The sequence below is a fragment of the Parasteatoda tepidariorum genome, chromosome 1 (genome assembly GCF_982258835.1).
Source record: "Parasteatoda tepidariorum strain Cologne lab strain chromosome 1, Ptep-v5.0, whole genome shotgun sequence".
Taxonomy (NCBI): Eukaryota; Metazoa; Arthropoda; class Arachnida; order Araneae; family Theridiidae; genus Parasteatoda; species Parasteatoda tepidariorum.
The window spans coordinates 6,555,158-6,580,187 of NC_141755.1; the positions used below are offsets into that span (position 1 = coordinate 6,555,158).

The following is a 25,030-nucleotide window of genomic DNA, read 5'->3' on the forward strand; positions in this document are numbered from 1 at the left end:
ATATATATATATATATATATATATATATATATATATATATATATATATATATATATACGGCGTTTTAAAAAATAATAGTCATAGCTTAGAACATAACATAAAAATATTTTTACTTAAAATTGTTGAAATACATTCATAGTCATTGGATTTCAAAACTAATTTATTAAGGGGAGTCGGTAGGGCAGTTAATCATTATTAATAAATGCCCTGCCGACTCCCCTTTGCATTATATTCTAAGAAACACAAAATTTAATTCATCCTAAAAGTGAAACAAGGAATACATTTATTATTCGCCTTAGAGCATATATTTTTAATTATTTTAATCATTTACGTCATTTTTTTCTAAAACGCTATACGAATTTCACCATAGTAATACCGGTTTATTTATTTGTTAGATATTTCATTTATCAATATTTTATTTTATTTCTCGTAAGATTTCGTTATTATAATTGAATCTCTTTGCTAAAAAAATAAGAAGTTCTGTAGAAAACAATCTAATAAAGACACTGTGCTTCTTGAGAAACTGAAAGATTCCTGCTAACCCCTTCCATGTGCTTTTTTAAGTCTCAAAATCCTTCTTTTAGTTTCTTTTTTTTTTTGCCAATTTTCTTACTTTTATACGGTTGTCTAGCTGTCATTCATTCTACCCTTAATTTTCAGTTTCATTTACGCTTCTCAAGTTTTTGTATTTTCTGTTAAGAAATTCACTTCTTTTTTTTTCCATCCCAAGTTGAATTTCAGTTTGTTTTTTTATTAACAGATTTTATTGCAAAGCGCATTTATTTGTCCAATTTTTTTAGGAATAGTTAGTTTCAGTCTTTTTTTTTTTTAAACGCGTAGGCTGTTTCGCACTTTAAACTAATATTTTATCGGAATCAAAACTTATATATCCTGTTTTCAATTCATCTATCAATCTTTCAATTTCATTATTGCTTTTCCATTTTGATTAATACGAAATCTTTCTTATTATTATTTTTATGCAGAAATCTATTTTCTTTCTATTATTTTTATTTATAAATCTAAAATCAAAACCTAATACAGAGAGTTTCGTTTAATTAAAAAAGTTATTGAAGAAATTTCAGAAATTTTATTTAGAATATTCAGTTATTATTTCCGGGTGTATTTACAAATGCGTATTAAATTTTTTTTAAATTTCTCACGCATTAATTTTACATAAAATTAAGAAAAATCTACTTACGAGTAATACTTTTTACAGTGTCAAATAACCAAATTATTATATAACGTATCGGTACTTTGGGTGCATGATCCATAACATTGATTTTGCTGTGAATTACATTTATACCGTAAAATATTATATATATTATAATTATTAATATTATACAGTATTGCCGAAAAACTATTACTAACAATAGCAATGCTGTAAAATCATACGAAAAAAGGAAAGTTTAGAGTCAAAAATCAAAAAAAAGTTCTTAAAATCATGTTATTGGCTCATTGCAGTATGTGGAGAAATATTTTAAAAATAGCAAAATATCTCAAAATATTACAATTATTAAATGATTTATCATGTTCAGAAACTTTCAAGAAATAATTCTGGGGTTCTGATAGATTGATTGAATAACTATAGAGTCTGCTGGCCCAAAAACAGAATGCAAATATTCTAGTATATTGTCAATTATATGAGCTCAAAGTAGCAAAGGTGCTAGAAAATAACCCTGGTGGTGAAAAGCCAAAACAAAGAAAGTAACAGACTGAACATTAGGAAGGTTCAGAAGTGCTCTTTCTGGTCATGGAACAATCATTTGTGTATTAGTTAGCTTCAGAGATTCAGTGTATAAATAAACTAAAATTTCGTGAAAAATTGAAACAAGAAGTGGGAAAAAATTGACAGCATGCGAGTGTAGAAGCTTTTGTATATAGGTCAGGGCAGACTGTTGTGAGAAAAAAAGTTTGTTTATTATTCACAGCTGAAAATATGATGGATTCAAGCTACTTAACAATCATCTAGAACTAGTAAGTGCACTGTAAAAAATTCCGAATCAATTTATGATAAAAAATACCGGAACTCAAGATACTGGTACATTTTACCGTAAAATCCACATTCTTGTCGGGATGTTTTAAGGAACAAAATATTTCATATACAGTAGTTTTTACAGTAATAATTACCGTAAAATCACTGAATCACTCTAAATAAATAATTATTTATGTAAAAATTATGGTATAATATATTACTGGAAATGGATTTTACGGATGATGTACCCAATGTGCCGATACTTTATACCGTAATTTGATCATGATTTGTTTGCACTATAATCATATGAATCATATGAACAAAGCCATATGAACCATAATAACGGAATATGAACAGAAAATTTTCCAAAAAAATAAATAAATGGTTTAAATACCATACACTTTTGGTTTTGTATTCTATCAAATTATATAATCGAGATACACTGTAAACTATCACGCTAAATACAATTCAAATACGGTAAAGAGTACCGGTACTCAGGGAGAGGGTACTTTTTATCGTAAAATCCATTCTTACCGGAACATGTTCAGTTCATTTCATTGTTATCGGACCATGAATAAAAGTTCTTATACACCCTAGTTTTTAGAGTAAAAGAGTTTTTACTGTAAAATAAGCATTTAAATAAATATTACTGTAAAAAATACGATATAATGTTTTACGGAAAAAATTTATTTTACAGTAAAATGGATTTTATATACGGATGATGTATCTAAAGTGTCGGTACTTTATACCGTAATTTGATCCGGTAGTTCTTACAGTGTAAGCATTCTATGAAAGTTTTTACTTTATAAATTATCATACAACCCAACCCAAAAAGTTTACCTTAAAATAATCTTCTTTAACGAGAAAATGGAGAGCGCCTTCGTTTTCATTAAAATAGATGTGCACTCCATTTCCATCACCTTTATCGACAGCTTTCCTGCATTACGCCATCATTGCCTAAAGTGAAGTATTTAGTAGTATAGTGAAGACCTCATAGGAAGTTCCATTCTTTACAAGCAGCTTATAAGTTCTTTGCTCTAAACTTTTAAACTTGTTATGGGATAGGGATAATTGTCATCGTTGTAAAGCCTCTCTGGTAAAGCAACTTAGTTTTTGGATGTCGGTTGATTACTTTAGTTAAAAAAGATAATGTATGATTTTATAGACTGCTGTTATGCTTGTTTTTTCTTTTCTTTCATAGCTAATATTAACCTTTTGACGCAGAGTTTTGACATTTTTCGACACATTTTTCATACCTTTTTCATTATTTTGAATTAATTTAGGTCAAAATAAGTGAAAAATTTTATATTTAGCATTTTAATAATTTATGGTTATGAAATACAGTATTAAACATCGGTGCTTTTTTCTGCGTTGAAGAAAAAATCTTCCTAACACGGTCAACTTGTTGTTTGGAAACAACAATTTTTCATATTTGCGCTTATCCTGAAAGAGGAACAGTTATTCATCAATGAAGTTCTTTCACTTTTGAAAAACAATTATTGATAAGTTTTTGAATATAGATTAAAAAAAATTCAAACTACTTTTTTTAGACTTTATATTTTGGTACAAATATAATTTCGATAATCTAACAAATTTTTTTAATAACTTCTAGACTGTTTTTTGTAATTAAAAAATACCAAAAAATATTTTTGCTTGTAATTAGAGAGTCAGAAAAATATATAAAAGGACAACGGTGTCAAAGGGTTAAAAAGAATGCTTATGATGATTAATTTTTTTAACCTGTTCATTCTATGTTACTTATAGGTTTTATGCTTCAATTTTTTTATGAACACAAATTTGAAAAGAAAAGTTCTTTTTCAAAGAAAGCATGTTAGTAAAAAATTAAAAATTAACAAATTTTTTATTTTATTTTAAGTAAAAAAAAAAGCAGTAAGGGTGGTTTTAAGTGTACTACTTCAAAATAAAGTAAAACTTTTAAAGTAAAGATATCTATGAAATAGGAACGACTAAAAAAATAACCTTATCTTCATTAAAAAAATCCATCGAAATACTAAAAGTAGATAAAACATCATAAAATAAATAAAGAAGTCGAAAGTATAAACCCAAAATGAAAGACGAAAATATAATAAATTGTTGCCAAGATTTTGGCCAATACTGCTGACATTCCTAACAAGAAACTGATTATCTGCGATGAACAAGAGGAGCTTTAGAGAAAATAAAAATCGTTGCAACTGATCTGGAACTAATTTATAACAGGATTTTTCTTTCCAATATTATCGAAAAACACTAATAAACATGTTGTAAACATCATAAATAAAGTAACTGAAGATGAAAATAGTCTTAGTTACTTTTTTTCGAATATATTTGAGCACTCACATACAATACCGAATAAATGAAAATAATTTAATAATGTGAGATACTACTATTCATTATACACTCATTATCCTAAAATTTTTAGGAAAACCGTATTACTTATAACACGATTATATGTATAAAAATATAATGAAAAATTAAGTAAAATTTAAAGTACAGCACACTATGTCAAAAGTAAATTTAACAAAAAATTAACTGAAGAATTTTCAGGAGGATTTATCGGGAAAAAGAAGCAATGTGCATTTTTCAATCATTATATCTTAAGCTATAATTCTGTATGCATTTAATAATTTTTTGCTTAAATAATGCTTGCTTAAATTGTGCTTGTTAAATGCTTTTAAGTGTAAAAAATGTCTCTTTAAATAGTTTTTTTAAAATTTTTCTAACATAAAACATCATAACAGCTATTTGCGTAATCTAAATAAGACTTTAAAAAAAATTTATATTTAATTATCTAGGTATAGTACAAAGAAATTTTCTAAACAAGTGTTTTCTTTTAAGAATTTATAAAATATTTAGTATCTTAAAACTTTATAATCCAATGGACAATAATTAATTATAAATGTGAATTTAGTTTTAAAAATTTTTCGACGTGTTGTTTATTGTTTAAACTTATATGTAGTTAAATGAATTTTTTCTAATTTTTCAAGATAATTCAAACATGAAAGTTTGCATTAAATTGAATTCTTTTTGTTAAAAATCAATAATATTTTGATTTCATTTAGAATATTGTAATTTTGATGGAAAAATAAAACTCCAGACTAAATAACTAAAATAATTTGAATTTTCGGTGTATGAAATAAAAGATTTTAAATACTATTTATACCCAGAAAGATAATAAGAATGAGTTTCTTTATGTACAAATTTTCTGCTGAAAATAAATGTTAATTAATATCAATGGAACTTGGAAATGATTCAGAGAGAAAAATTGGTAAATTAAATTTATTTAGGAGTAGAAGAGAATCAGCGAATGTTTATGATTAATTTATTCAGCCTTTTTTTTCAATTTCAAAAATAAAAATACCTAAAACAATTTGAATTGTATTTGAAGAGAGGAATTTATTTATTTACAATTAAAATAAATAGTTCATGAATCTTTTCTTTCTTTTAAATCCTCATAATATTTATTAATATAAAGATTTAAATCTTTTTATTACCGATTTCTTTATATTTGATTATGAATAATATAGAAGTATCAGGATCGATTTTAAAATAAAATTCTTTCAAAAGTTATTTCATTTGTCAAAAATTTTTAAAGATATATATACCAAAGCTGTGACGAAAAATCTACAAAAATAGAGGAAACCTTTATAAGAAAATAACCTTAAAATTTACATATGACGACATCCAAATATAACTTTACTTCCTCGTAATTGCAATTACAAATTACTAGCTTTCTGTATGCATATTTTACTACAGGCAATAACTAATATTTACTCATATCTCATGATTTCAATAGATTTTCTTTTTGAAAATTAAGAAACATAAATTTCTTTGATAAATATAAATATTTCTGGAATTCTATAATCTGTCCATTATGACAGAACAGGCATAAAAAAGCACAAAGTAATAAGCATTGATAAGGCCAATTATCATCATGAACTTTCATGCTTTTAAAAATCACAAATCACCCAACTATAGCCAATCATTATGTAACTCTATGATTGTGATCTGCATGAACATTGTATTAACTATAATTTTGTCGATTTATTCAATATCTATCATAAAATTGCATTTATAATAAAAATTACCCATTTTTCTGTTGTAAAATTATTTTTCAAACATAGTTTGACAATAAATAGGACATTTTCAGCTGCAAAAGATAAGATAGAATGCCGTAATCATCCTGTTATTTTATTAAATGATAAGAAAATGATATATGGAGTAGTTAAATTTTTACAGAAAATCGGGTAAAATAACCTTACTGTATGTGAATAACATTTCGAGTAAAAAACCATACTTCCGTTAAATAAAGACAAAATATACGATATTGTACTGTATAAAACTAAAATATCCGGTATTAAATCATTTATTCGGTAACAATTTCACTGATATGGTAATTGTATACCGGAAATTCTGGTTTTCAGATTTATAGCTCTTATTATTACACATTTAACAAAAATATTTAAACTAAAAAGTAAATTTTACCGAAAAAATAGTTTTTAAGCCATGCTCTAACTATCATGATAAAATTTCCAAATTTTATCACATATTATAAAACCCAGTTTCATTCACCAAAATTACTACCAACGCGCTTCGGTAAAAATTACTGAGCTTTTTGATGTTCTCATAAAGCCAGAAACAGATTAAATTTGAACATACTTTATTTTCTCCACGTAACAAGCAAATTTCTATCAATCTAAGATATGCTGTTATCATGATACAACTTCATATCAGCAATCATCATACTTAGTGCTAGAAATCCTCACAGAAATTTACACCAAGAATTACATATGTTCAATATTAACTGAGAAAAATTGCTAATGACAACTTATTTACGATTATAATAATGAAGGATTTTCGAGTGAAAATGTCTTATACTTAAGTAGTTTGTTTAATTTAACCTAACCAATTGCTTAATTCGAAGATTAAGAAATGATGAAAGGTTAAAATTGTTTGTAATACTTGTAATTCATGTAGAATGTAGCTAAAAACTGTGGTAAAATTTCATTTGTCTTTAACTTTTCTACTAATCTATTGTATGTAAGTCAAATCAAGCGTTACTAGTTAATTTTTTAGTTGTCATTAATAGTGCAGTGAAACCTCCAGGAAAGACCACCACTTCCTCCTCCATTGACGACCACTTTTGGGAGGCAAGGAATATTTCTTCCATAGACTTCGTATTGAAGAAGACCTTCAGAAGAGACCACCAAAATCTCCCCCATTGAAAAGGCCATACAAAGAAGCACGAAAAAATATTAAAACAGAAAATATGAACAAAATAAATAAATAGATTCAAATGCATTTAAAATATATGTGAGTGGCTCGTATATAAAGTGCTCTTTTTAATCCTTTCTGAGAGAGATTGATAACCTTATGTAAAAGTCAAAGTGCACTAAAGATGATGATATTCATGATTTATTTTTGGAGTTGAAAGTTACATTTGAAAAAAAAGTTCCTTTAGAAAAAATTAAACATCTCAAGTAAACAAACCTCTTCTCATTCTTTAAAGTTAACTACCGTAAACCGAGGCGAGTCTACCTATTTTTTCAGTTTGTCAAATTTCAAGTGGTCAAACTTTTGTAAATATTAAAGAAAAAAGGCTTTTAATAGGTGTTTCGGAATCGCTATTTATCCTTCTTTAAAGCTGTGAAATCGATTTTAGAAAATATGAACAGTTGCGCTGTTTCTGTATATTTTTATAGAACTGCTGACAAATCTCTCGTATGGGGCGAGTCTACCCATTCTACTAAAATGAATGTTAACATTGTAAATAATAAAATTTTACTATTAAATTGTTATTTTAGTTACAATATAGGATATTTATGAAGTAAAATTCATAACTTTATTATATATTCCACTTTTTTATTCATAAAATAACACAAATTGAGTATTTGATCGATTATCACATTTTGATCACAGTTTTGTTTTTATAATCATTAACATTATAAAATAACATTTTTTTCTGATTATTGTTGATAAAAATAAATTAAAATTAATATAAATTTACAATTAAATAATTAATAAATAATAATAATTAAAGATTATTAACAAAATCGAAATTCAAACATTGGGAATCATGAAAAATCCTTTTCCCATTCTTTTGGGAGGTAATAATAATTTATAAATAATAATTTATTTAACTTGCATTAAGTAAAAAAAGTAAATTTTGTAACATAAAAATTGAAAAAATAGGTAAAATAAGCATATTTTATATTTACATTTATATTTAACCTATAAATTTTCTTATTAATGATAAATTTATCAATGCAGAATTAAAATAATATACTCAAATTCATTTAAAATGACTTAATTTCAATATAAACAAAGTTCTAAATTATATTATTATGCTTTATTAAAACTAAATACGAATGGGTAGACTCGCCCCGCGAATTCTGACTTTTTGTTTACAACAGCAAAACTTACATTCTTTTTTTTTTTTTTTTCATATAAAATTAATGTAATCTTAGTCTTAGATAAGTTTATCACTTAACCAAAGTGAAAATAGTAATAATAATAATATACTTACGGAGCACCAACTAAAAGTTTGCTGATTTTCAATACAAATCTCTCAAAAGACGTTTGAACAGGTCGGTTAAAAAGACACCAAATAAATAAAAACGGATCAAACTACTACAGCGCCATCTACCTTAGAGTCTGAACTAAGTCCTCCGTCGGTAAAATTTTTTTTATTTGCAATTTAAAATAGTGCAAATTAAATAAAACTAAAATGGGTAGACTCGCCCCTGAATGGGTAGACTAGCCCCGGTTTACGATAATTTTTATGATATAAAATTAAATGCAAACTTAAACAATAAACGTTATTGTTCATTTATTTAAAATAGTTCTATCATTTATAATAGGTAGATTTGCTTTTACGTATAATTATGGGTCACTTTTAGAAACGCTGAGTTTTCATTGATCTGGTTTTCATGACGCCATCACAAGTGGCACTTCTGCACCAAGAAAATGACACTCAGTAAAATCAAAAGCATTTACGAAAAATCATGTACCTTCGATATTCTTTTCGAATGCAATGGAGGTAACCCGTAAGAACGACTCTCTTCCATTAACGACCATTTTACTGTGGAACAGAGAGTGGTCGCTCCCGAGAGGTTTCACTGTATTATATATGTCATTCATTTCAAATATATTAGAAAATATCCCTTGATCTTCTTCAAACCTTCCCTTTTGAGTTCGAAGTTAAAAGCTCTTTTTAACTTAGATCGAAATGAAATTTGAAAAGGTGACATGTTTTGCGCTTTTTAATTGCTAAGGCAGTTTCCCGGCGCCAACTTACACAAAGAAACACCATACTTTTCGACATAGTCTTCGATTTAAATTGAAAAGCTGATCCTTTCTTTCTAAACTCTTTTAAGAAATAGAAATTCGCTTCTATTCTAATCTTCCGTTTGAACATTAAGAACAACTGTCGCTTTGTCTCAACGTTCTTAAAAGTTGTATAAGAGGTTGTAGCTGTTAAGGAGTTTTAGAACTTCTTTTATCCCAGCAATAACTGTTATTTTTCTCCAAGAGAAGATTTCAATCGATTCACTATATTTTATTTTAAGTTATCGAACTTTTATCTATATTTTTTAGCTTGTATTTGCTCTCAAATATTAGTTTTGTATTATTTCCAGTGAGTGGTTTTAAAACTTGTCCTCTATCCCATTTGAGAAAAAAAAAAAAAAGATTTGATTTTTCTCGGATTTTTTCGATATAATTTTTAAATTTCTTCAGGCATGAAAGTGGGTATTTTTTACTTTAACCCTTCTTCAGTAAATCGAACACGCTTTTAACTTTTATTGTTATCTACTAAAATTTCAATTTTTATGTATAAATATTTTTTATCCCAATTTTAAATTACTTCATCTTAAAAACACTACAATATATATAATTTACTGAAATGAAATCATTCTCAGCTATGTTTTATAGCTCTTGAATATTTATTTCTGGTGAACACTTCATAATATCAGTTTTATTCATTAAAATATATTTCACAAATTTGTTAAACCGTGAAAATGTTAAATTGTTTCATTTTGAGATAAAAATATTTTGTCGAACTTAACTTGTGTTTAGTGTATAACGTGAATATCGTATACTGGCATTCGTGAATAATTAATAAATAACTAATAATAGAACAGCCGTTTAACATATATATTCAGCTTTGTTCTTAAGGTCTTGATATTTAAAAATAGAAAAGTTTTCTCTGCTTTTTGTAAAACTCAATTTATTTTAGAAGAAAATCGAAGCAATATTGCTATTTTCACTATATTTCTGTATTAGAAAAATTATCCATATTGTTTCATTTATGTATAAAATAAGTAAAGGATGGCTGAAAATTTTATGAAAATAATCAATCCTTTAAAGCTTTATGTCAGCTTCTTACAGAAGGTGTTGATATTAAAAAAACAGAAAAGTTTGTTTTATTCTAGCATTTTTGGATAAAAATCAATTCATTTTAAGGTGGGAATAGAAACAATGCGGATATTATTATACAGCACAAAATGAATTAATCTTTTTTTTCCGTGGAAGATGCCAAAAAAATGGCAACGGAAAGAAAAATGTTTCGAGATCTTCAAATTCCTTCCGTTCAGACTAAAATTGATGGATACTACTTTCAAATTCATGCGCTGCTCTTGCGTTTTGTAATTCAAGTATGCTGAGACCAAGTTTCCATGAACCATCTATATCTCTTCCTGTCGATCTTTTCAGTATGTATTTCTGTATGTATTTCTTCTCGATCTTTTTTCAGTATGTATTTTTTTATTTTTCAGTTGAGGAAATCGGTCCAAGGCCACGTATTTCTCACTAAAACTGATCTAGAATCGGAGGGTATCTACAGATGCGAGGCGTCAGCTGAATCACCTACTTTTCAGACGGTTGAAGCGGAAAAGCAAATGAAAGTATACGGTAAGCTTATTCTCTATAGGAATTCAATATATTTATAGAGAAAAATAGCGATATGGAGACCCGTTGAATGATTTATAGATTTCTTTTTTAAAAGGACAATCGTGTGAGAAGACCATTTTTAACTAATATGTACTTAGCTTATGCTTTCTCCTACAAAAATATATTATTTGAAAGATTATTTTTAGGAAGTAACAGATTCCTTTGGGGGGCATTTTAAAACAAGAAAACTTATATTTCTTTTAAAATATGACTAAAAAAAATTATTAATTCTTATTTTATCTGGTTGGGAAAATCAGCTGAATCGCCGACTACATTCAAGGTGGTCGAAGTTAAAAAGCAAATGCAAGAAAACGGTAGGGAATTCAATTAGTTAATGTAGCAAAATGGTGGTATGGGGGACCATTGTTCGTTAGAAACAATAATAGTCGAAGAAATAAGCCATTTTTAATTAATTAGAATTTATCCTTTGTATTTATTATTATCTATGTATGAATAGGTAATTATTGTCGACATAAAATTTCCCTGTACATGTTCCTATGCAATTTTATTCCTGATGATACAACCTAACTTCAGTAAAAGTTTCTTGCAATACTTACGTAAGAGCCACGAATGCTCAGTGGGATGGAGCGTTCGCCTTCCAATGAGGTGAACCGGGTTTGAATTTCTGCGATGTCTGGTGAATACGATTTCCACATGCGGCCTGCACCGATCACAGTGCTGACGTAAAATATCCTCTGTGGTAGGCGGATAATGGGTAGAATCCAATTGACGTCAATCTAACCGTGGGAGGTCCCCGTGGTCTTCCTCTCCATGTAACGCAAATGCTGGTTAGTTCCAACAAAAAGTTCCCCACGAAGGAAAATTTCTATCAGTACTTGATCCAAGAGTCTCCTTGTCTTTTGGATTAGATTCAGAACTACAAGATTACGGAATTAAACATTAGTAGTCGTTAAGCCAAAAAATTAGGTCAGCTGTTCAACGATGGTTATAAAATTTAATAAGAAACATTTACGTAACCCCTTGTAATATATAACTTTTTTAAACTTTCGCATTTTGCAAAAAAGTAGATTTAAAATTGTCATTATAAAACTGTAGCTTGAGGAAAGAGAAACCGATTGCAACTCTGAAATAAGCGATGTAAAAATATCTAAGATATGTTAAAAAATCTCACGCAGCAGAAAAAAAAATAATAATTCCCAGTAATATCTATAAAAGCAAGATAATTTTTTTTGCCAATTCTTTCGAAAAAAATAATTTCAAAATAATTGTTTTATATAGAATAACCGTTCTCGTAAAGACATTTAATAACAAATAGCACCCAAATATCATGCAAGCATAACAATAATTTGGCCAACAAAAATTCATTATAGCCCATTAAAGTTATATTATTATCTGCCTGATGAAGTCAGTTGACTCATTTACTTTTCAAACATATAACGGAAAAGAAAACACTTAAAAAATGGTGATAAAAGCATTTTTGGAAGATTTATAGATTTATTTTTTTAATGTTATAATCATGCGAGAAAATCGCATTAAACGGTATTTTATTTACATAAATTTTGTTTATGTAATCATTATCAACAAAAAAAAAGAAACATAATTTTTTCTTTGTTTTGAAAAAAAAATTGTATATTAATTTTAAATGAATGTTGTCAATAAGATTAAACATTTTCATGAAAGGTGTTTTATAAAAGATAATCAACGAGTTTTTGTTTACAAAACTGTGTTAATACTTCTGAATCTGCCTGAGGTGAAGAATTGGTTGACAGAAACCTACCGAGATTCCGGAAATTGCTAAATGCGGGTGTCAGAAATATAAATGGCGAATACGATATTGAATGCTGTAAGACATTTTGGCTGCTAATAAACTAAATTTATGAAAATTATTTCAATTTTTATAAGCAGCTTCACAAAAAATTTGTATTTATTTCATGAATTTGAAAATATTAAGCAAAACATAACATTTCATTGACGTTTTTAGCATTCAAATGTATATAAATGCGTCGATATACACTTATTCAATAATGTACTATTCACTAAAAGTTTCATCATTTGAAGTCAAAAAAAAAATTTTTTTTAAATGAGATATGTAGAATGTTCTGAAAGATTGAGCATTGACCAGTACTGAATTAATCATAAATACGAAAATTTTTAAACCATTGTTGTTTCTAATGGTACTTGGACAAGCCAAGCTTGCCATCCCTAGGCTTTTGCTAATTAAGTCTGGAAGGAACGACTTTCTTTAGACAAGAGGGCACCAATAGGATGAAAGTGCGACCTAATTCTGAACCTCCCCCCCCCCTCGAATATGTGGCAGCACCACTCATTTGTGAGATCACTTCCTTAATTAGGACATAGAGCTGGAGGGGAAGGACATTTTCTCCAGACTCCTGTAGTCATGGCTCAGCTATTTATCACAGGATTTTCGATTTCACAAAATTTGTGAGCAATTATATTGCATGTACTCGTTTTATTAACTAGTTATAGAAAAAAAATCGTTAGAAAAATAATTGCGTCATCAGTAAGGAGACTTGAATGTCATTCCAAAGCAAAAACGTAAGCTGTGGATTACTTGTGAGCAAAACAGAAAACAATTATTTCTATTCTATGCTATCAAATCGCGTTATTCCATTGGCTTATTTAAAATACGTTTCTGATATTTTTTGCTGGTATAGTTAAAGAACTAATGTAATCCCCGAACTTTATTTAGGAAGCATATTAAAATGTGCTTTTTAAGATGCTTCCAAAATCCCCCAGAAGAGTGTTTAAATTGAACAGATGTTATAAACATAAGTTATATTAAAATTTCTTTTAACTATTGGCAAAAAAAAAACTTTATAAAATTAGTTGCGTATTCAGTCAGTGCAGAAACTTAAGCTGTGGATTAGTTGCGAGTAAACTAGAAAACAATTCTTTCGATGCAATGCTATCGAAACGCGTTATTCCATTGACTTATTTAATATTATAAACATGTCATAATAGAATTCAAATTGAGAAATAAACTTTAATAAGTAAATACTGTTGAAAAGGGCTAAAATTTAAAGAACTACTTTACTGATTTCATTTATATTTATGCTTTGTCAAAAATGAATGACTGCAATTAAAATAAAAGTATTTAATTAATTGATATTTTTAATTAAAATGCTTTTATGATATTCAAAGATTGAACATGCATTTTGGTTTTAATGAAAGAAATCCCTTTAAATTTGAACTCTGAATGGCGGCCTTTTTATTTTTATGAATATATTTATTCATCTTGAAATTATTTTCAAAATTTATTCACGGTTTTAAACAAAAGTGCAATGCAACGAAAGGAATTAGTTTGTTCATTGTTATTAAATACACATAAATTTCTGATTTACAATAACTATATATTTACAATAACTGTATTTTTACAATAAAGAATAAAAAATTAATTATATTTTTTGCATCAAATTTGTTTCATTTCTAAACAAATAATGTTTTAAATTAGTATTTAAAGTTATCACTTAAAATCTAATTAATTAATTGAAGTGATATTTTAATAGGTTGCTTCGAGAGTAAAAATTGTTATAAAATCTTTTAATTGTTGAACTCATAAATAGAAAGTAGGGGTATAATTTGAATTTTTCTACAGTCAAAAAAGTATAAAAGACGCTTAAATTAATTCATTTATTTATGTTTAATTGTGCATGAAAAATGAAATGTGTTTTTCGTTAATTCAATTTTTCTTGCTCTTTTAATTAAATGGTTGCTTTGGAAAATAATTTAAATTTAAAAAAAAATAAGGAAAATTTTTTGCTCATATGTACAGAACGCAAAACCTGAATTAGTACAACTTAATAACGTTTGATCTGCACTACTAAACAATTCTGGATCAAATTTAGGTAAAAAGTACTAGCAACGACTGTGAAAGTGAAGGCAACGACTGTAAAATCCAATTTTAGTCGTAAGACTTTATACCGTAATTTTTACAATAATATTAAGCTAATTGCAGGGATTTTGCTGTAAATGTTAATGTAAAGATTATGGTATATCAGATTTTTCGGTCAGTAAAACTTTACGGTGAAAAATGATTTTATGGTAAAAAGTTCTGGCACCCTGAATGCCATTACTTTTTTACCGTAATTTGATCCGGAAGTTTTTACAACGTAATGATTGAATTTTTATGCATAGCGTTGCTTCTTTAATTATTTGAGAATCTAACCTTTAATATGCTAATTTTAAGTTACGGCGGATAAGTAATCAGATAGGAAAACATACTTTCTCTGAGCAACAAACGTTTTTCCTTGACTCTACCGATATTTTAGCCAGGAATGGGTCAAAATTTGGGTATCTTAATGTTAGTTTCACTTTTTACGTATTGTTCTATTCGTCAAAAACTATTTAAATGAATCATAAAATTCTGACACATATCTATAAAGCTAGTTCATCCAATGTAACGAACATTATGTAAAAATACTTTTTCATAATTATTTATCATCTTTCATTCTAATTTAATAATGGATGAAAGAATTAAATTATGAAAGTTGTGTTATTTCAAAAAACAAGATACAGAATTTGAACGGAATCGGTTAAATAGTTCTTGGAAATGAAAGTTTAAAAATGCTGCATTTTTTGATGGAATTTAATTTTTCAGAAACAGTTTGTCCGATCCCTGTCCATCGAAGTTTAAAATCACATTTTTTAAAAATTACGAAATTTGCAAAGATTGCGAAGAAACAGTTTTTGACCATTAATAAATTGAAAAACAAGTAATAATAAATTAAAAAATAAGTAATAATAAATTAAAAAATAAGTAATAATAAATTAAAAAATAAGTAATAATAAAAATAAGTAGAAAATCAAATAAAATAACTCTAAAAAAGCGCGTTTTTGCATAGAACTATTTTCAGATAACCGAGACTTGCAATTATGTTCAAAACTTTCTTCATTCACCAAAGTAGTTTTAGAAATATGACGAGAATCGTTTAAGTTAAAATTAAGGTTTAGAAGTTCTAACTATTGGCCACTCTTCTGACTAAGCAATAGAGACCATATTTTTAAAATTGAGGCTAATTATTTAAGGCCTCCCATTCTTTAAACCTCAAAAATGCTTATTCCTTCCGAGAATTTACTTCTTTGTGTGTGATATCGTAATTTGAACCATCGTTTGCTCTAGTTGATTGATAAAATTGATTAAATTGATTTATTTAAGTTTAGAATTTAAAATCCTTACGTCAGCATATTAGTATGTGACAATTCTACCACTAAATGAAGTTAATTATTAAGTGCTCTATTATTAATAACGTGTTACATTTTCTATTTTGTGCGCGATCATTACAAATCATAATATACAGGTCATAATATGTCATGATGAAATAAAAGTTCAGTTTTCTAAAAGTTTAGTTTTTTTACGGAGAAAGTATGAAATTGTTTTTTAATTCGTTGTGTCTTTGAATTCGAGTCTTTGAAAAAGTAGAAAAGGAAATATGGAATTGTGTATTGTATTTGTGAAGCACATACTTAAAAACTTTTCTCTCAAAGCTCTTTTTCTTTGTCTAGTCTCAAGTATTTAGAAGGAGAATCTGAAGGAAAGGTTTTAATTGATTTTATACTTTGTTATCTACTAGTTCCGCTTTTTATTTTAGAAGTCCAGACTTTTTTTTGCTGAAAATATAAAGAAAAGTTTAAATAATTAAAAAAAATTAAAAACCTTGAATTAAATTTCAAATATTTCAGAATTCGAGTATTGATCATCTAAAATATTTGAATATAACAATTTCAAATATTTCAATATTTGAGTATTGATATATAAAATATTTAAATATAATATTTTCAAATATTTTAAATAAATGCGTAGAAAAATTCATATAAACGGTTTAAATGTTCCTGAGTAATACTTAATTACAGTAAATAAAATAATACTTAATTACATAAATTTAAATAAAAGGTGTGAATTCCTCTTTAAAGACTTCAGTAGCTTATTAATATAGTCCAGATTCTCATGACCCGGAAAATTCCTTCGAAACAGCTAAACGTTCCTTAAAAATATAAAAAAGTACGTTCCCTTGAATTTCGTTCAGAGTTATAACACAACAATCATCAGCCTACACCGAGAACTAAAAGGCCAAACAAAACTACAAGAATATGAAGAAAAAAATTATCGTGTTTTTGACTCTATGGGGACAGTAAAAAGATCAATAATTTTTACCAAGGCTCTTTGATAATGATTATGGTAAAATAAACATTGAAATATGATGTATGATTTGATATGTTATAACAAGTCAAATCATACAACAGGTGATATAGCAAGATATAAATCCGGATTTGGTACAATTAACAATAAGAAATGATAAAATTTGGTAATTGGTGTAAAATGTGGTGATTTCATCATGATGCCATAGAGCATGGCAAATAAATCATTTATTTAGTTCAATTTACTTTTCAGTTTAGTATTTTTTACTAAATGTTAGGTAATAAAGACTGTAATTTTGAAAACCAGAATTTCCGAAACTGTTGCCATATGGTCGGAAAAATTACTATATGATACACTATATTAAATGCACTATATATATCGATATGATATTAAATACACTTTATTTTGCTTTTATTAACCAGAATTATATTTTTTCTTTCAGAAATTTCAATACCATATGGTTCAATAATTCTAACGGAATTTTTTTCTCTAAAAAGTTTTTTAAAATTGCCAATTCTTCCGCACAGTGTCTTTTTTTTAAAAAAACTCTTATCATTTAAATTATTCCGTTTTTCTGTTTTTCTAAAAGAATATTTACAGGCGCAAAAATACTACATAATCCCAATCAACAGTTACCCATTCTTGGTTTTCTTGATTCTGTGAATGACTTGTTAAATCAAACATTGATGTGCTTTCTTTCCTGATTCAGCAAATTGAACAGCATTTACACGTTTTTCTCTTCCAAATATGCTGGGCAAACAATCCCTTTCAAACTGCAACGCTTGTTTCACATTTCTTAAAAAAACAAAGTTATTTCTGTTTGTTTATCTTGATTAATGGATCCCTTCAATGATGGACAACGGTCATTTTTTTCCTGAAAAATATAATGCATCTAACTTAGTAAAAATGAGTGAAAGCTATAGGAATGAGCCAATATTTTTTTAATACTTAGTAAAAAGTAGAACTTTCTCTCAACTACGCGTTGTGGACAAGGGAGGCCACCGAGGATAATGCTTCACTGTTCCGTGACCATTGCGCACAAGCCGTCTGTATTTCATAGACAAGTCGTTAATCTACAGATTTAAAACTGGTTGGGTTTCTATCAGTCACTGAGAATTAAACCTCAGTCTCTCTTTGTGTCACCCGAAAAATGCTTCAAAATTTAAAAAAAAAGTTAAGAAATGCATAAAAATAAAGAAAATATCCAAAAAATTCCTCGGGAAAATCTACAAGAAGCCCTAAAATGCAAAATAAATCGAAAAAATAAAAAGGTGCAAAAAAGGAGCATATACCCAAAATCTGCCACGCCAAAAAAAATCAATATTCATCAATACTCATTGATGTAGTTCAATAATTTTCTGACATACATTTTAATTATACTCACATCTTGAGCATATTGTTTCAAGGGAAATAACAAAAACGTAAAGAGTAGGGTTTCTGTAATTATTATTTATGTTCAAGGAAAATCTGAAAAAAACCAAACTTATAAGAAATGAAATTGCTTTAAGGTGAAGTCTAAAAAACAGCGATCAAACCGAAAATGTAGGTTTATTTATTTATATTTTCCACCATTGAAAATTTGCTAAGATACTAATACGGTGATTCACTGATTCGTTTCACTGATTTATAATTCCCTTTCTTCGTTTTCATCCTTTATTCAGTCGTTATATCAAAAATCATTTATAATAAAAGTGATATCAATGCTGGTCTGCAGTAATACGCATTAAAAATTAAATGTAAATAATATTGAATGTAACTACGTGTAAAATAGACTTAAACATCCCTTAAACATATCTTCAAATCCCATTAATAAAAGAAATGGAACTGTTGTCATAGTCACATATATCATTAAAATAAAATACGAAAAATTCAATGTTTTATGATTTTATGTCAGTTTAAGCTTAGTATTCAATCAGAAAATGCAAATCAAGTTCCACCTTCCTTGGCTTTTAAAATTAAAATACGCAAAGTTTATACTTTACACACGTGTATTTTAATTAAAGAAGTTATTTGAATTAAACTACATTATGTTAATGAAAGTATTCATGCATACATAGGTAAAATCTAACATAAAAAGAAAACAAAAACAAGTAAACGAAGATTTATAATTTGCAATGTATTTTCATTATGGGAAACTGAAAGTTGGCATTTTAATTTAAAGAAACAAATGAATGTTATTTATCTTAGTACTTGAACTAACTAAAACCAAACAAGCTGCTTTTCAGAAAACCGTTAATACATATTTCATTTCAATACTTTGACCTTTGCTAAAGTTACCAACTTTTAATGATAGTAAAAGAGTTTTACAATTTATATCCATTTCAAAATGAAATAAATAAATATTTACAAAGCAGTTATCAATTGTAATAAAAAAAGCATTTATTCTGAGAAAATATTTGCAAATAAAAGGCTTTTCATCCTTAATCTAAAATATTTTTAGCTCTGTAGAAAAAATCCTGATGAAAGTTTTTTTTTTCTTCGTAAAAAGTACTTAATTGCAAAGAAGCAGTTAGCAGTAGCAGAAGTTCTATCATAGTTATTACAAAACAATATTCTAAAAATAGTTAAAAATTTAAAAAGTATATGAATTTTGAAAGTATGGTACTTTAAAAATTAGATTTCTCCGTAACCATTCTACCGATTTTGCTCAAATTTTATGTTTCGACATGTAACAATGCATTCTTTAAAGTGATGTAAAAATCTGCATATCTTACAATTCAAAATCTTTTGATTATCATTAAATAAAATAATATAAATAATAAACATTAACTAGTGGAAAAATTACATAAGTGGAATAATAAACATTAAGTGGAAAAATTTCTCATTTCGCTTAAAAAGTTCTCGACATATGGGAAAATACGTGAAACGGAATATTAACAGTAAGGGTCCGCTTTCTTCAGCAAATTATTGGGATACTAATTCCCAGATTGAGGCTAACTTCTATATTTTTGGAATCAGGAATCCAAACCAGTCGAAAAAATGTTGTGTTTATTCAGGGAAAGTATGTTTTTGTATCTGATTCTGTAGCTTAAAATATCGTACGTATTAATTAATTGCCACATTCCAGGTCACACACGTGAACCATTAAGATTGAGTGAACGTGAAGATCCGATCATTAGATCTAAAGTTATTTAGGGTTGTCCATTTCCTTTGCTCACTAAAAATTAACGCAAATATATCTATGATCTTTTTTTAATTATATAGTTTAAACAGACATTAAAGAAGTAAAGCTTGAATAATAATGTAAAATTAAATATATGTACTTTTTTTATTATGGTAATAAGCAAATTTTACGCAAGGAAATTCATTTCATGCATCCTCAGCGGTTTCTTCCCCTGAAGTCTTCAAAAAAATTGCTTTTTTTCACTGGAAAAATTTACGTTTTGTAATTTAGAAACATAATTTAAAAGTGATATATTTCTTTTCACAGTTCTTCCTCAACAAGATCCAGTTATTGAAGGTAGCCAATTGAGATATGAAGTTGGTGATTATGTAAATGTTACATGCAAATCTGGATATTCAAAACCTGCGGCAGTTTTAAAGTGGTATGTCAACGGTATAAAGGTTCGTAAAATATACTTTTTTTCTATTGCACCTAGTTATAGTATTTTTAACTTGAAAATACTCTTTTCTCATAGCCAAACTTAGGGGGAAAGTGTTAAATATGAATTTAATTAATTAATCTTTAATTTAGTTTACACAAGAAAACTGATTATTTTTTGTTTTATTCGGCATCTTTTGAAGTTCATTATAAGTTTGACTTTCAAATAGTATGGGAGATATATTGTGAACTTAATTTCATAATTCTAAATTATTTACTTTTTTATATATTCACTTTATTACAATTATACTTAACCATATCTATACAATTGTGCCATGATGTAATTTATCAGCTTTCTCTGAAATGTAATTTAACATTATCCCTGGATATTTTATTAATAAGAAAAAGTTTGGAAGAAAAGTTTTTGTTCATGCGTAGTTATTGTTTGAAAATTTATTTCAGCATCCTTTAAATTGATTTTCATTTGTGTAAACAAGAGCAAAATATAATTTTAAAAATTCTTGAAATAAACGGATTTGAGGAATTAATTTATTCATCCAAAATGAAGCTGCTTTTTTTCCATTTCTTTAAGCTTTGATTTTTTTTTCTCCTTAAGTTTTAGACTTAGTACTATTTTTAGCAATCCAACAAAAAATGACTCTATTTTCTTCAAATAATAAATTAATTAGAAAAGTAGAATGTTATTCCAGATTTTAAGAATATAACGTAGAATTAAACGTTTTCATTGAGACAAAAAAACAAGGTCGAAACTACCGAAATATGGTAAAGTTAACCGGTAATTTTAACCGGAGTTCTTTGGTAATGATTTTAGTAAAATTAATAATAAAATACGGTTTTACTTACGGTTAATAAGATGAAATTTGAAAAATATGGTAAAATTAGGTAAATTTATCATAATGCCTGAAAGCCAGGCATGAAAGCTATTGTTCAGTTAAATTTACAGTTTAGTTTTGTATTTGTTACTAAATGTGTGGTAATACGAGATATAATTTTGAAAACCAGAAGTTCCGGTAAGCCCTTACCATAAAAACAAAAAAATTACCAAAAGAATGGTTTTAGTTTAAATACCATATATCTTAGTTATATACACCAGAATTATGGTTTTCTTTACCAGAAAATCTTTACTATACAGGCCTATTTATATTGCACAAAATCAAGTTTTTAAATTTTACAAGGAACAGATTTTAGAATTGCATGAGATTTATGAAAGATAAAATAAATAGCACTAAAATGTTATAAATAATAATTTTTTTAATAAAAGTACTTAAACGATTCAGTAAGGGATAAATAATTTGTGAATGGAGGTTAATTTCACGAAAAATGGAGAAATAATTCATTTTCAAATTTCAATATTTAATAAAGTATATTAACTATATTAAATTCCTTAATGATTTGTTATTTTTAATACAAAGGTTTTCAAAGTTGATTACTCTATTAATATCATCAGAACTATGTGATTTTAAATTTTTCGTATGGTTTTTGTTTTAAATACACAGAAATGTGGACAAGCTTATCACATAACTAAGGTTGTACCAGAAAAATTTAAATGTTTCAATTATACTAATGATATTCATTATAATTAAATATTATTCATTTAATTATTGCAAAAAATATTGTATGTAATAGTATGAAACATATAGAAGGACGAAGAAATAAGTTATACATGATAACCAATAATAACTTACACTTTATATAATATTTCATCTTGTTCAATCAAACAACTATAGTAAGAATTTTATTTCCGATACTGGGTGGAAGAAAAGTATCATATTAGAAATTTGTTTGTTGTATTCAAGAAAAACGTTATAAAATGTTTAAAAAGGTGATTTAGGTAATACTAAACAATATAAACAGTAAAGTTTGCCCATTATGGTTCTTTATTTTTGGTTTTCCTAAACACAGGCATTGGATGACCATTTCATAAAATATCCATAGTTCTAGAACATAGGGAACATGTACAATTATCACAAACATTTTTATCTAATATTATTGAAATAATTTTGTAGTTCCGCTGATAATTTTATCAAAGTTAATTTTGAATGAAAATCTGGAATTTCTTTCTTTTTTTAAAAAAAAGTATAATTTCACCTTTAAAAATTAATTTACTTTCACACTTTAAAAAAATATAATTTATGTATTATTCTTTGTATAGTTAAAATGTTACACAATAAAAAATTGCGGTTCAATTTTTTTAAGAAAAACAATAAAAAATCTGAAATTAGGTAATTTTTATAGCAATATTTACCGTAAAATCTCTGAACTACTGTATTTAAACAAATATTACTTCAAAAATATGGTATATAATTTTACAGTAAAAATGGAATTTATGGATGTTGCACCCAGAGTGCCAGTACTCTTTACCGTAATTTGATCAGACATTCTTTGCAGTGTACTTGCTTAAGTTTTCACTCAATACTATTATCATACGTAAGTTTATAAACGACATAATTAAATTTTCAATTACAGATGCATTTCATGTACATGTTTAAGCATTTTTAACTGCACCATTTGTTTAAATGAATTATTAAAATCTCGAATTTTATGGAATTTGTTGCTGACATAATAATTTTTAGAGCTGCTTTTCCTAAAATGGAAAGCATTCTATTTTTAATGTAGTTAAATCAAAAGTTAATAATTAATTTTATAAAATTCAGTTGAAGTACGACGATTTCAGAACAAACTAATCGACATTTGCAAGTTCAATATTACAATATCCTCACTCATTTTATCGGTGCTTACAAGAAATACATCAGCTGTGCTTAATTGGTCATTAATAAGTGCTGTGAGCTAATAGAGTGGAAATGGCAAATCTGCCAAATACAGTGAACCATATTGATATAGTCCTTGTAGAAATAATTATTATCAATAATGGAATATTTGGTATCGTAGGACAATGCACAAGTGTATTAGCAATTTGTGAATTAAATTAAAGCGTGGTAAAGCGTGTGGTTTGTGACGAATGTTACCAATTATTGTAATATTTGTTTAGAACTTGGCTGAGCTATTAATTATTAATTTGTACTACAGGGGATAAAGAGGTTTCGAAACTAATTTAAATAAATCTTTAAAAAATGCGGAATTAATATTTCCGCTTTAAATGTAATTGTTTTAGATTATTGCATTGATATTAGTTTGCTGCAAGCTATAGAAATTTATACATCACTTAGATTTAAAACTATGATTTTCTGTATCCATGGATACCAAAATTTGGCAGCACAAATTAAAATCAATTGTTACCACAGTTCAGTCTTCAAATGCACACTTATTTCTAACTATTTGCCTAAAATTAATATTATGCTTTAAATATGTGTAAATATACAATTTGAGAAATGTCCGAAAATTTGAGATTATATTTGTATTATTTCTTTGCACTTTCTTTGCTTTTTATATTTTTTAGATATCCCTTAAAGAGACGTTTTCAAATATGACAAAGAAAGATGTCTTACTGCAAAATTATATAGATAATTTGTCTCTCTACTGAATTGTGGGAAAAGGATCGCACTTACAACTACGAAATTAATAACAATGGAAAGTTTTTACTACACTGTAAAAATTCCGAACAAATTACGGTATTAAGTACTGGAACCTTGGTTGCATCATCCGCCAATTTCATTTTACTGTAAAATTCTTTTTTACCGTAAACTTCACGGTAAACTTCACATTAATATTTATTTAATTGGAGTGATTCACTGATTTTGAGGTAATTATTACTGTAAAAATTAAAGTATATCAGACTTTTTGTTCCGTAACATGTTCTGATAAAAATGAATTTCACGGAAAAAATATTTTACAGAGCAGAACCTTTGCACCTAAGAGTAAGATTTTAAAATATTTCTTTTCAGTTTTCAAGTACTAAATTTTTAAATTTATAAATTTCATTATAAACATAAAACTTATGTATTGTTTTTTAAAGCATAAATAGTATGTTGGATAAAAAAAAATTGAGTTTAAATAGAGGTAACTATCACCACAAGAATGAATACGAGTTTTGTAAAGATAAATAAAATTACTTTTGCATATTAAACGTTCTCGCTGTAAGAAATAACTGTAAAATGTACAGAAAAAAAGCCTATATTTTAGAGAAAAAAAACTGTTTAAAGGAAAATTCAAATTTTTTTTTCTGTTTTCAATTGTTACCCACGTGTTGCACAAAACGCTCTTTTTTATAACTTTCCTTGTGTATTTCAAGGTTTAAGGCTGATTTTCACAAAACAGTTTTTCTCTGTTTTTTACTCTAATTATAAGCAGATTAAAACTGCTAATTTAAATTCTAGATTTTGCCATACAGTTTCAATTACCATAAGGTTACCTTTTTCGAATCATTTTACGATTATTTATACTTGATCTATATATTTTTTATAGTTTTTTTGAAAATCGTATAAATAAAATATATATTCGATTTTATTTTCAAATTGATACTCTACCGAGTTAT

General features: G+C 26.8%; 1 protein-coding gene across 2 annotated transcripts in view; it reads left to right on the top strand.

Annotated features, from left to right (window-relative positions):
* The window catches only part of LOC107452009 (uncharacterized), a 251,421-nt gene that overhangs the window by 202,490 nt on the left and 23,901 nt on the right, over window positions 1–25,030 (top strand). For both annotated transcript variants that reach the window (XM_016068280.4, XM_071180218.2), the window contains exons 3-4: window positions 10,744–10,879; window positions 20,467–20,600. In XM_016068280.4, the coding sequence (XP_015923766.1) occupies window positions 10,744–10,879; window positions 20,467–20,600 (270 nt within the window). The remainder of the gene's footprint in view (window positions 1–10,743; window positions 10,880–20,466; window positions 20,601–25,030) is intronic.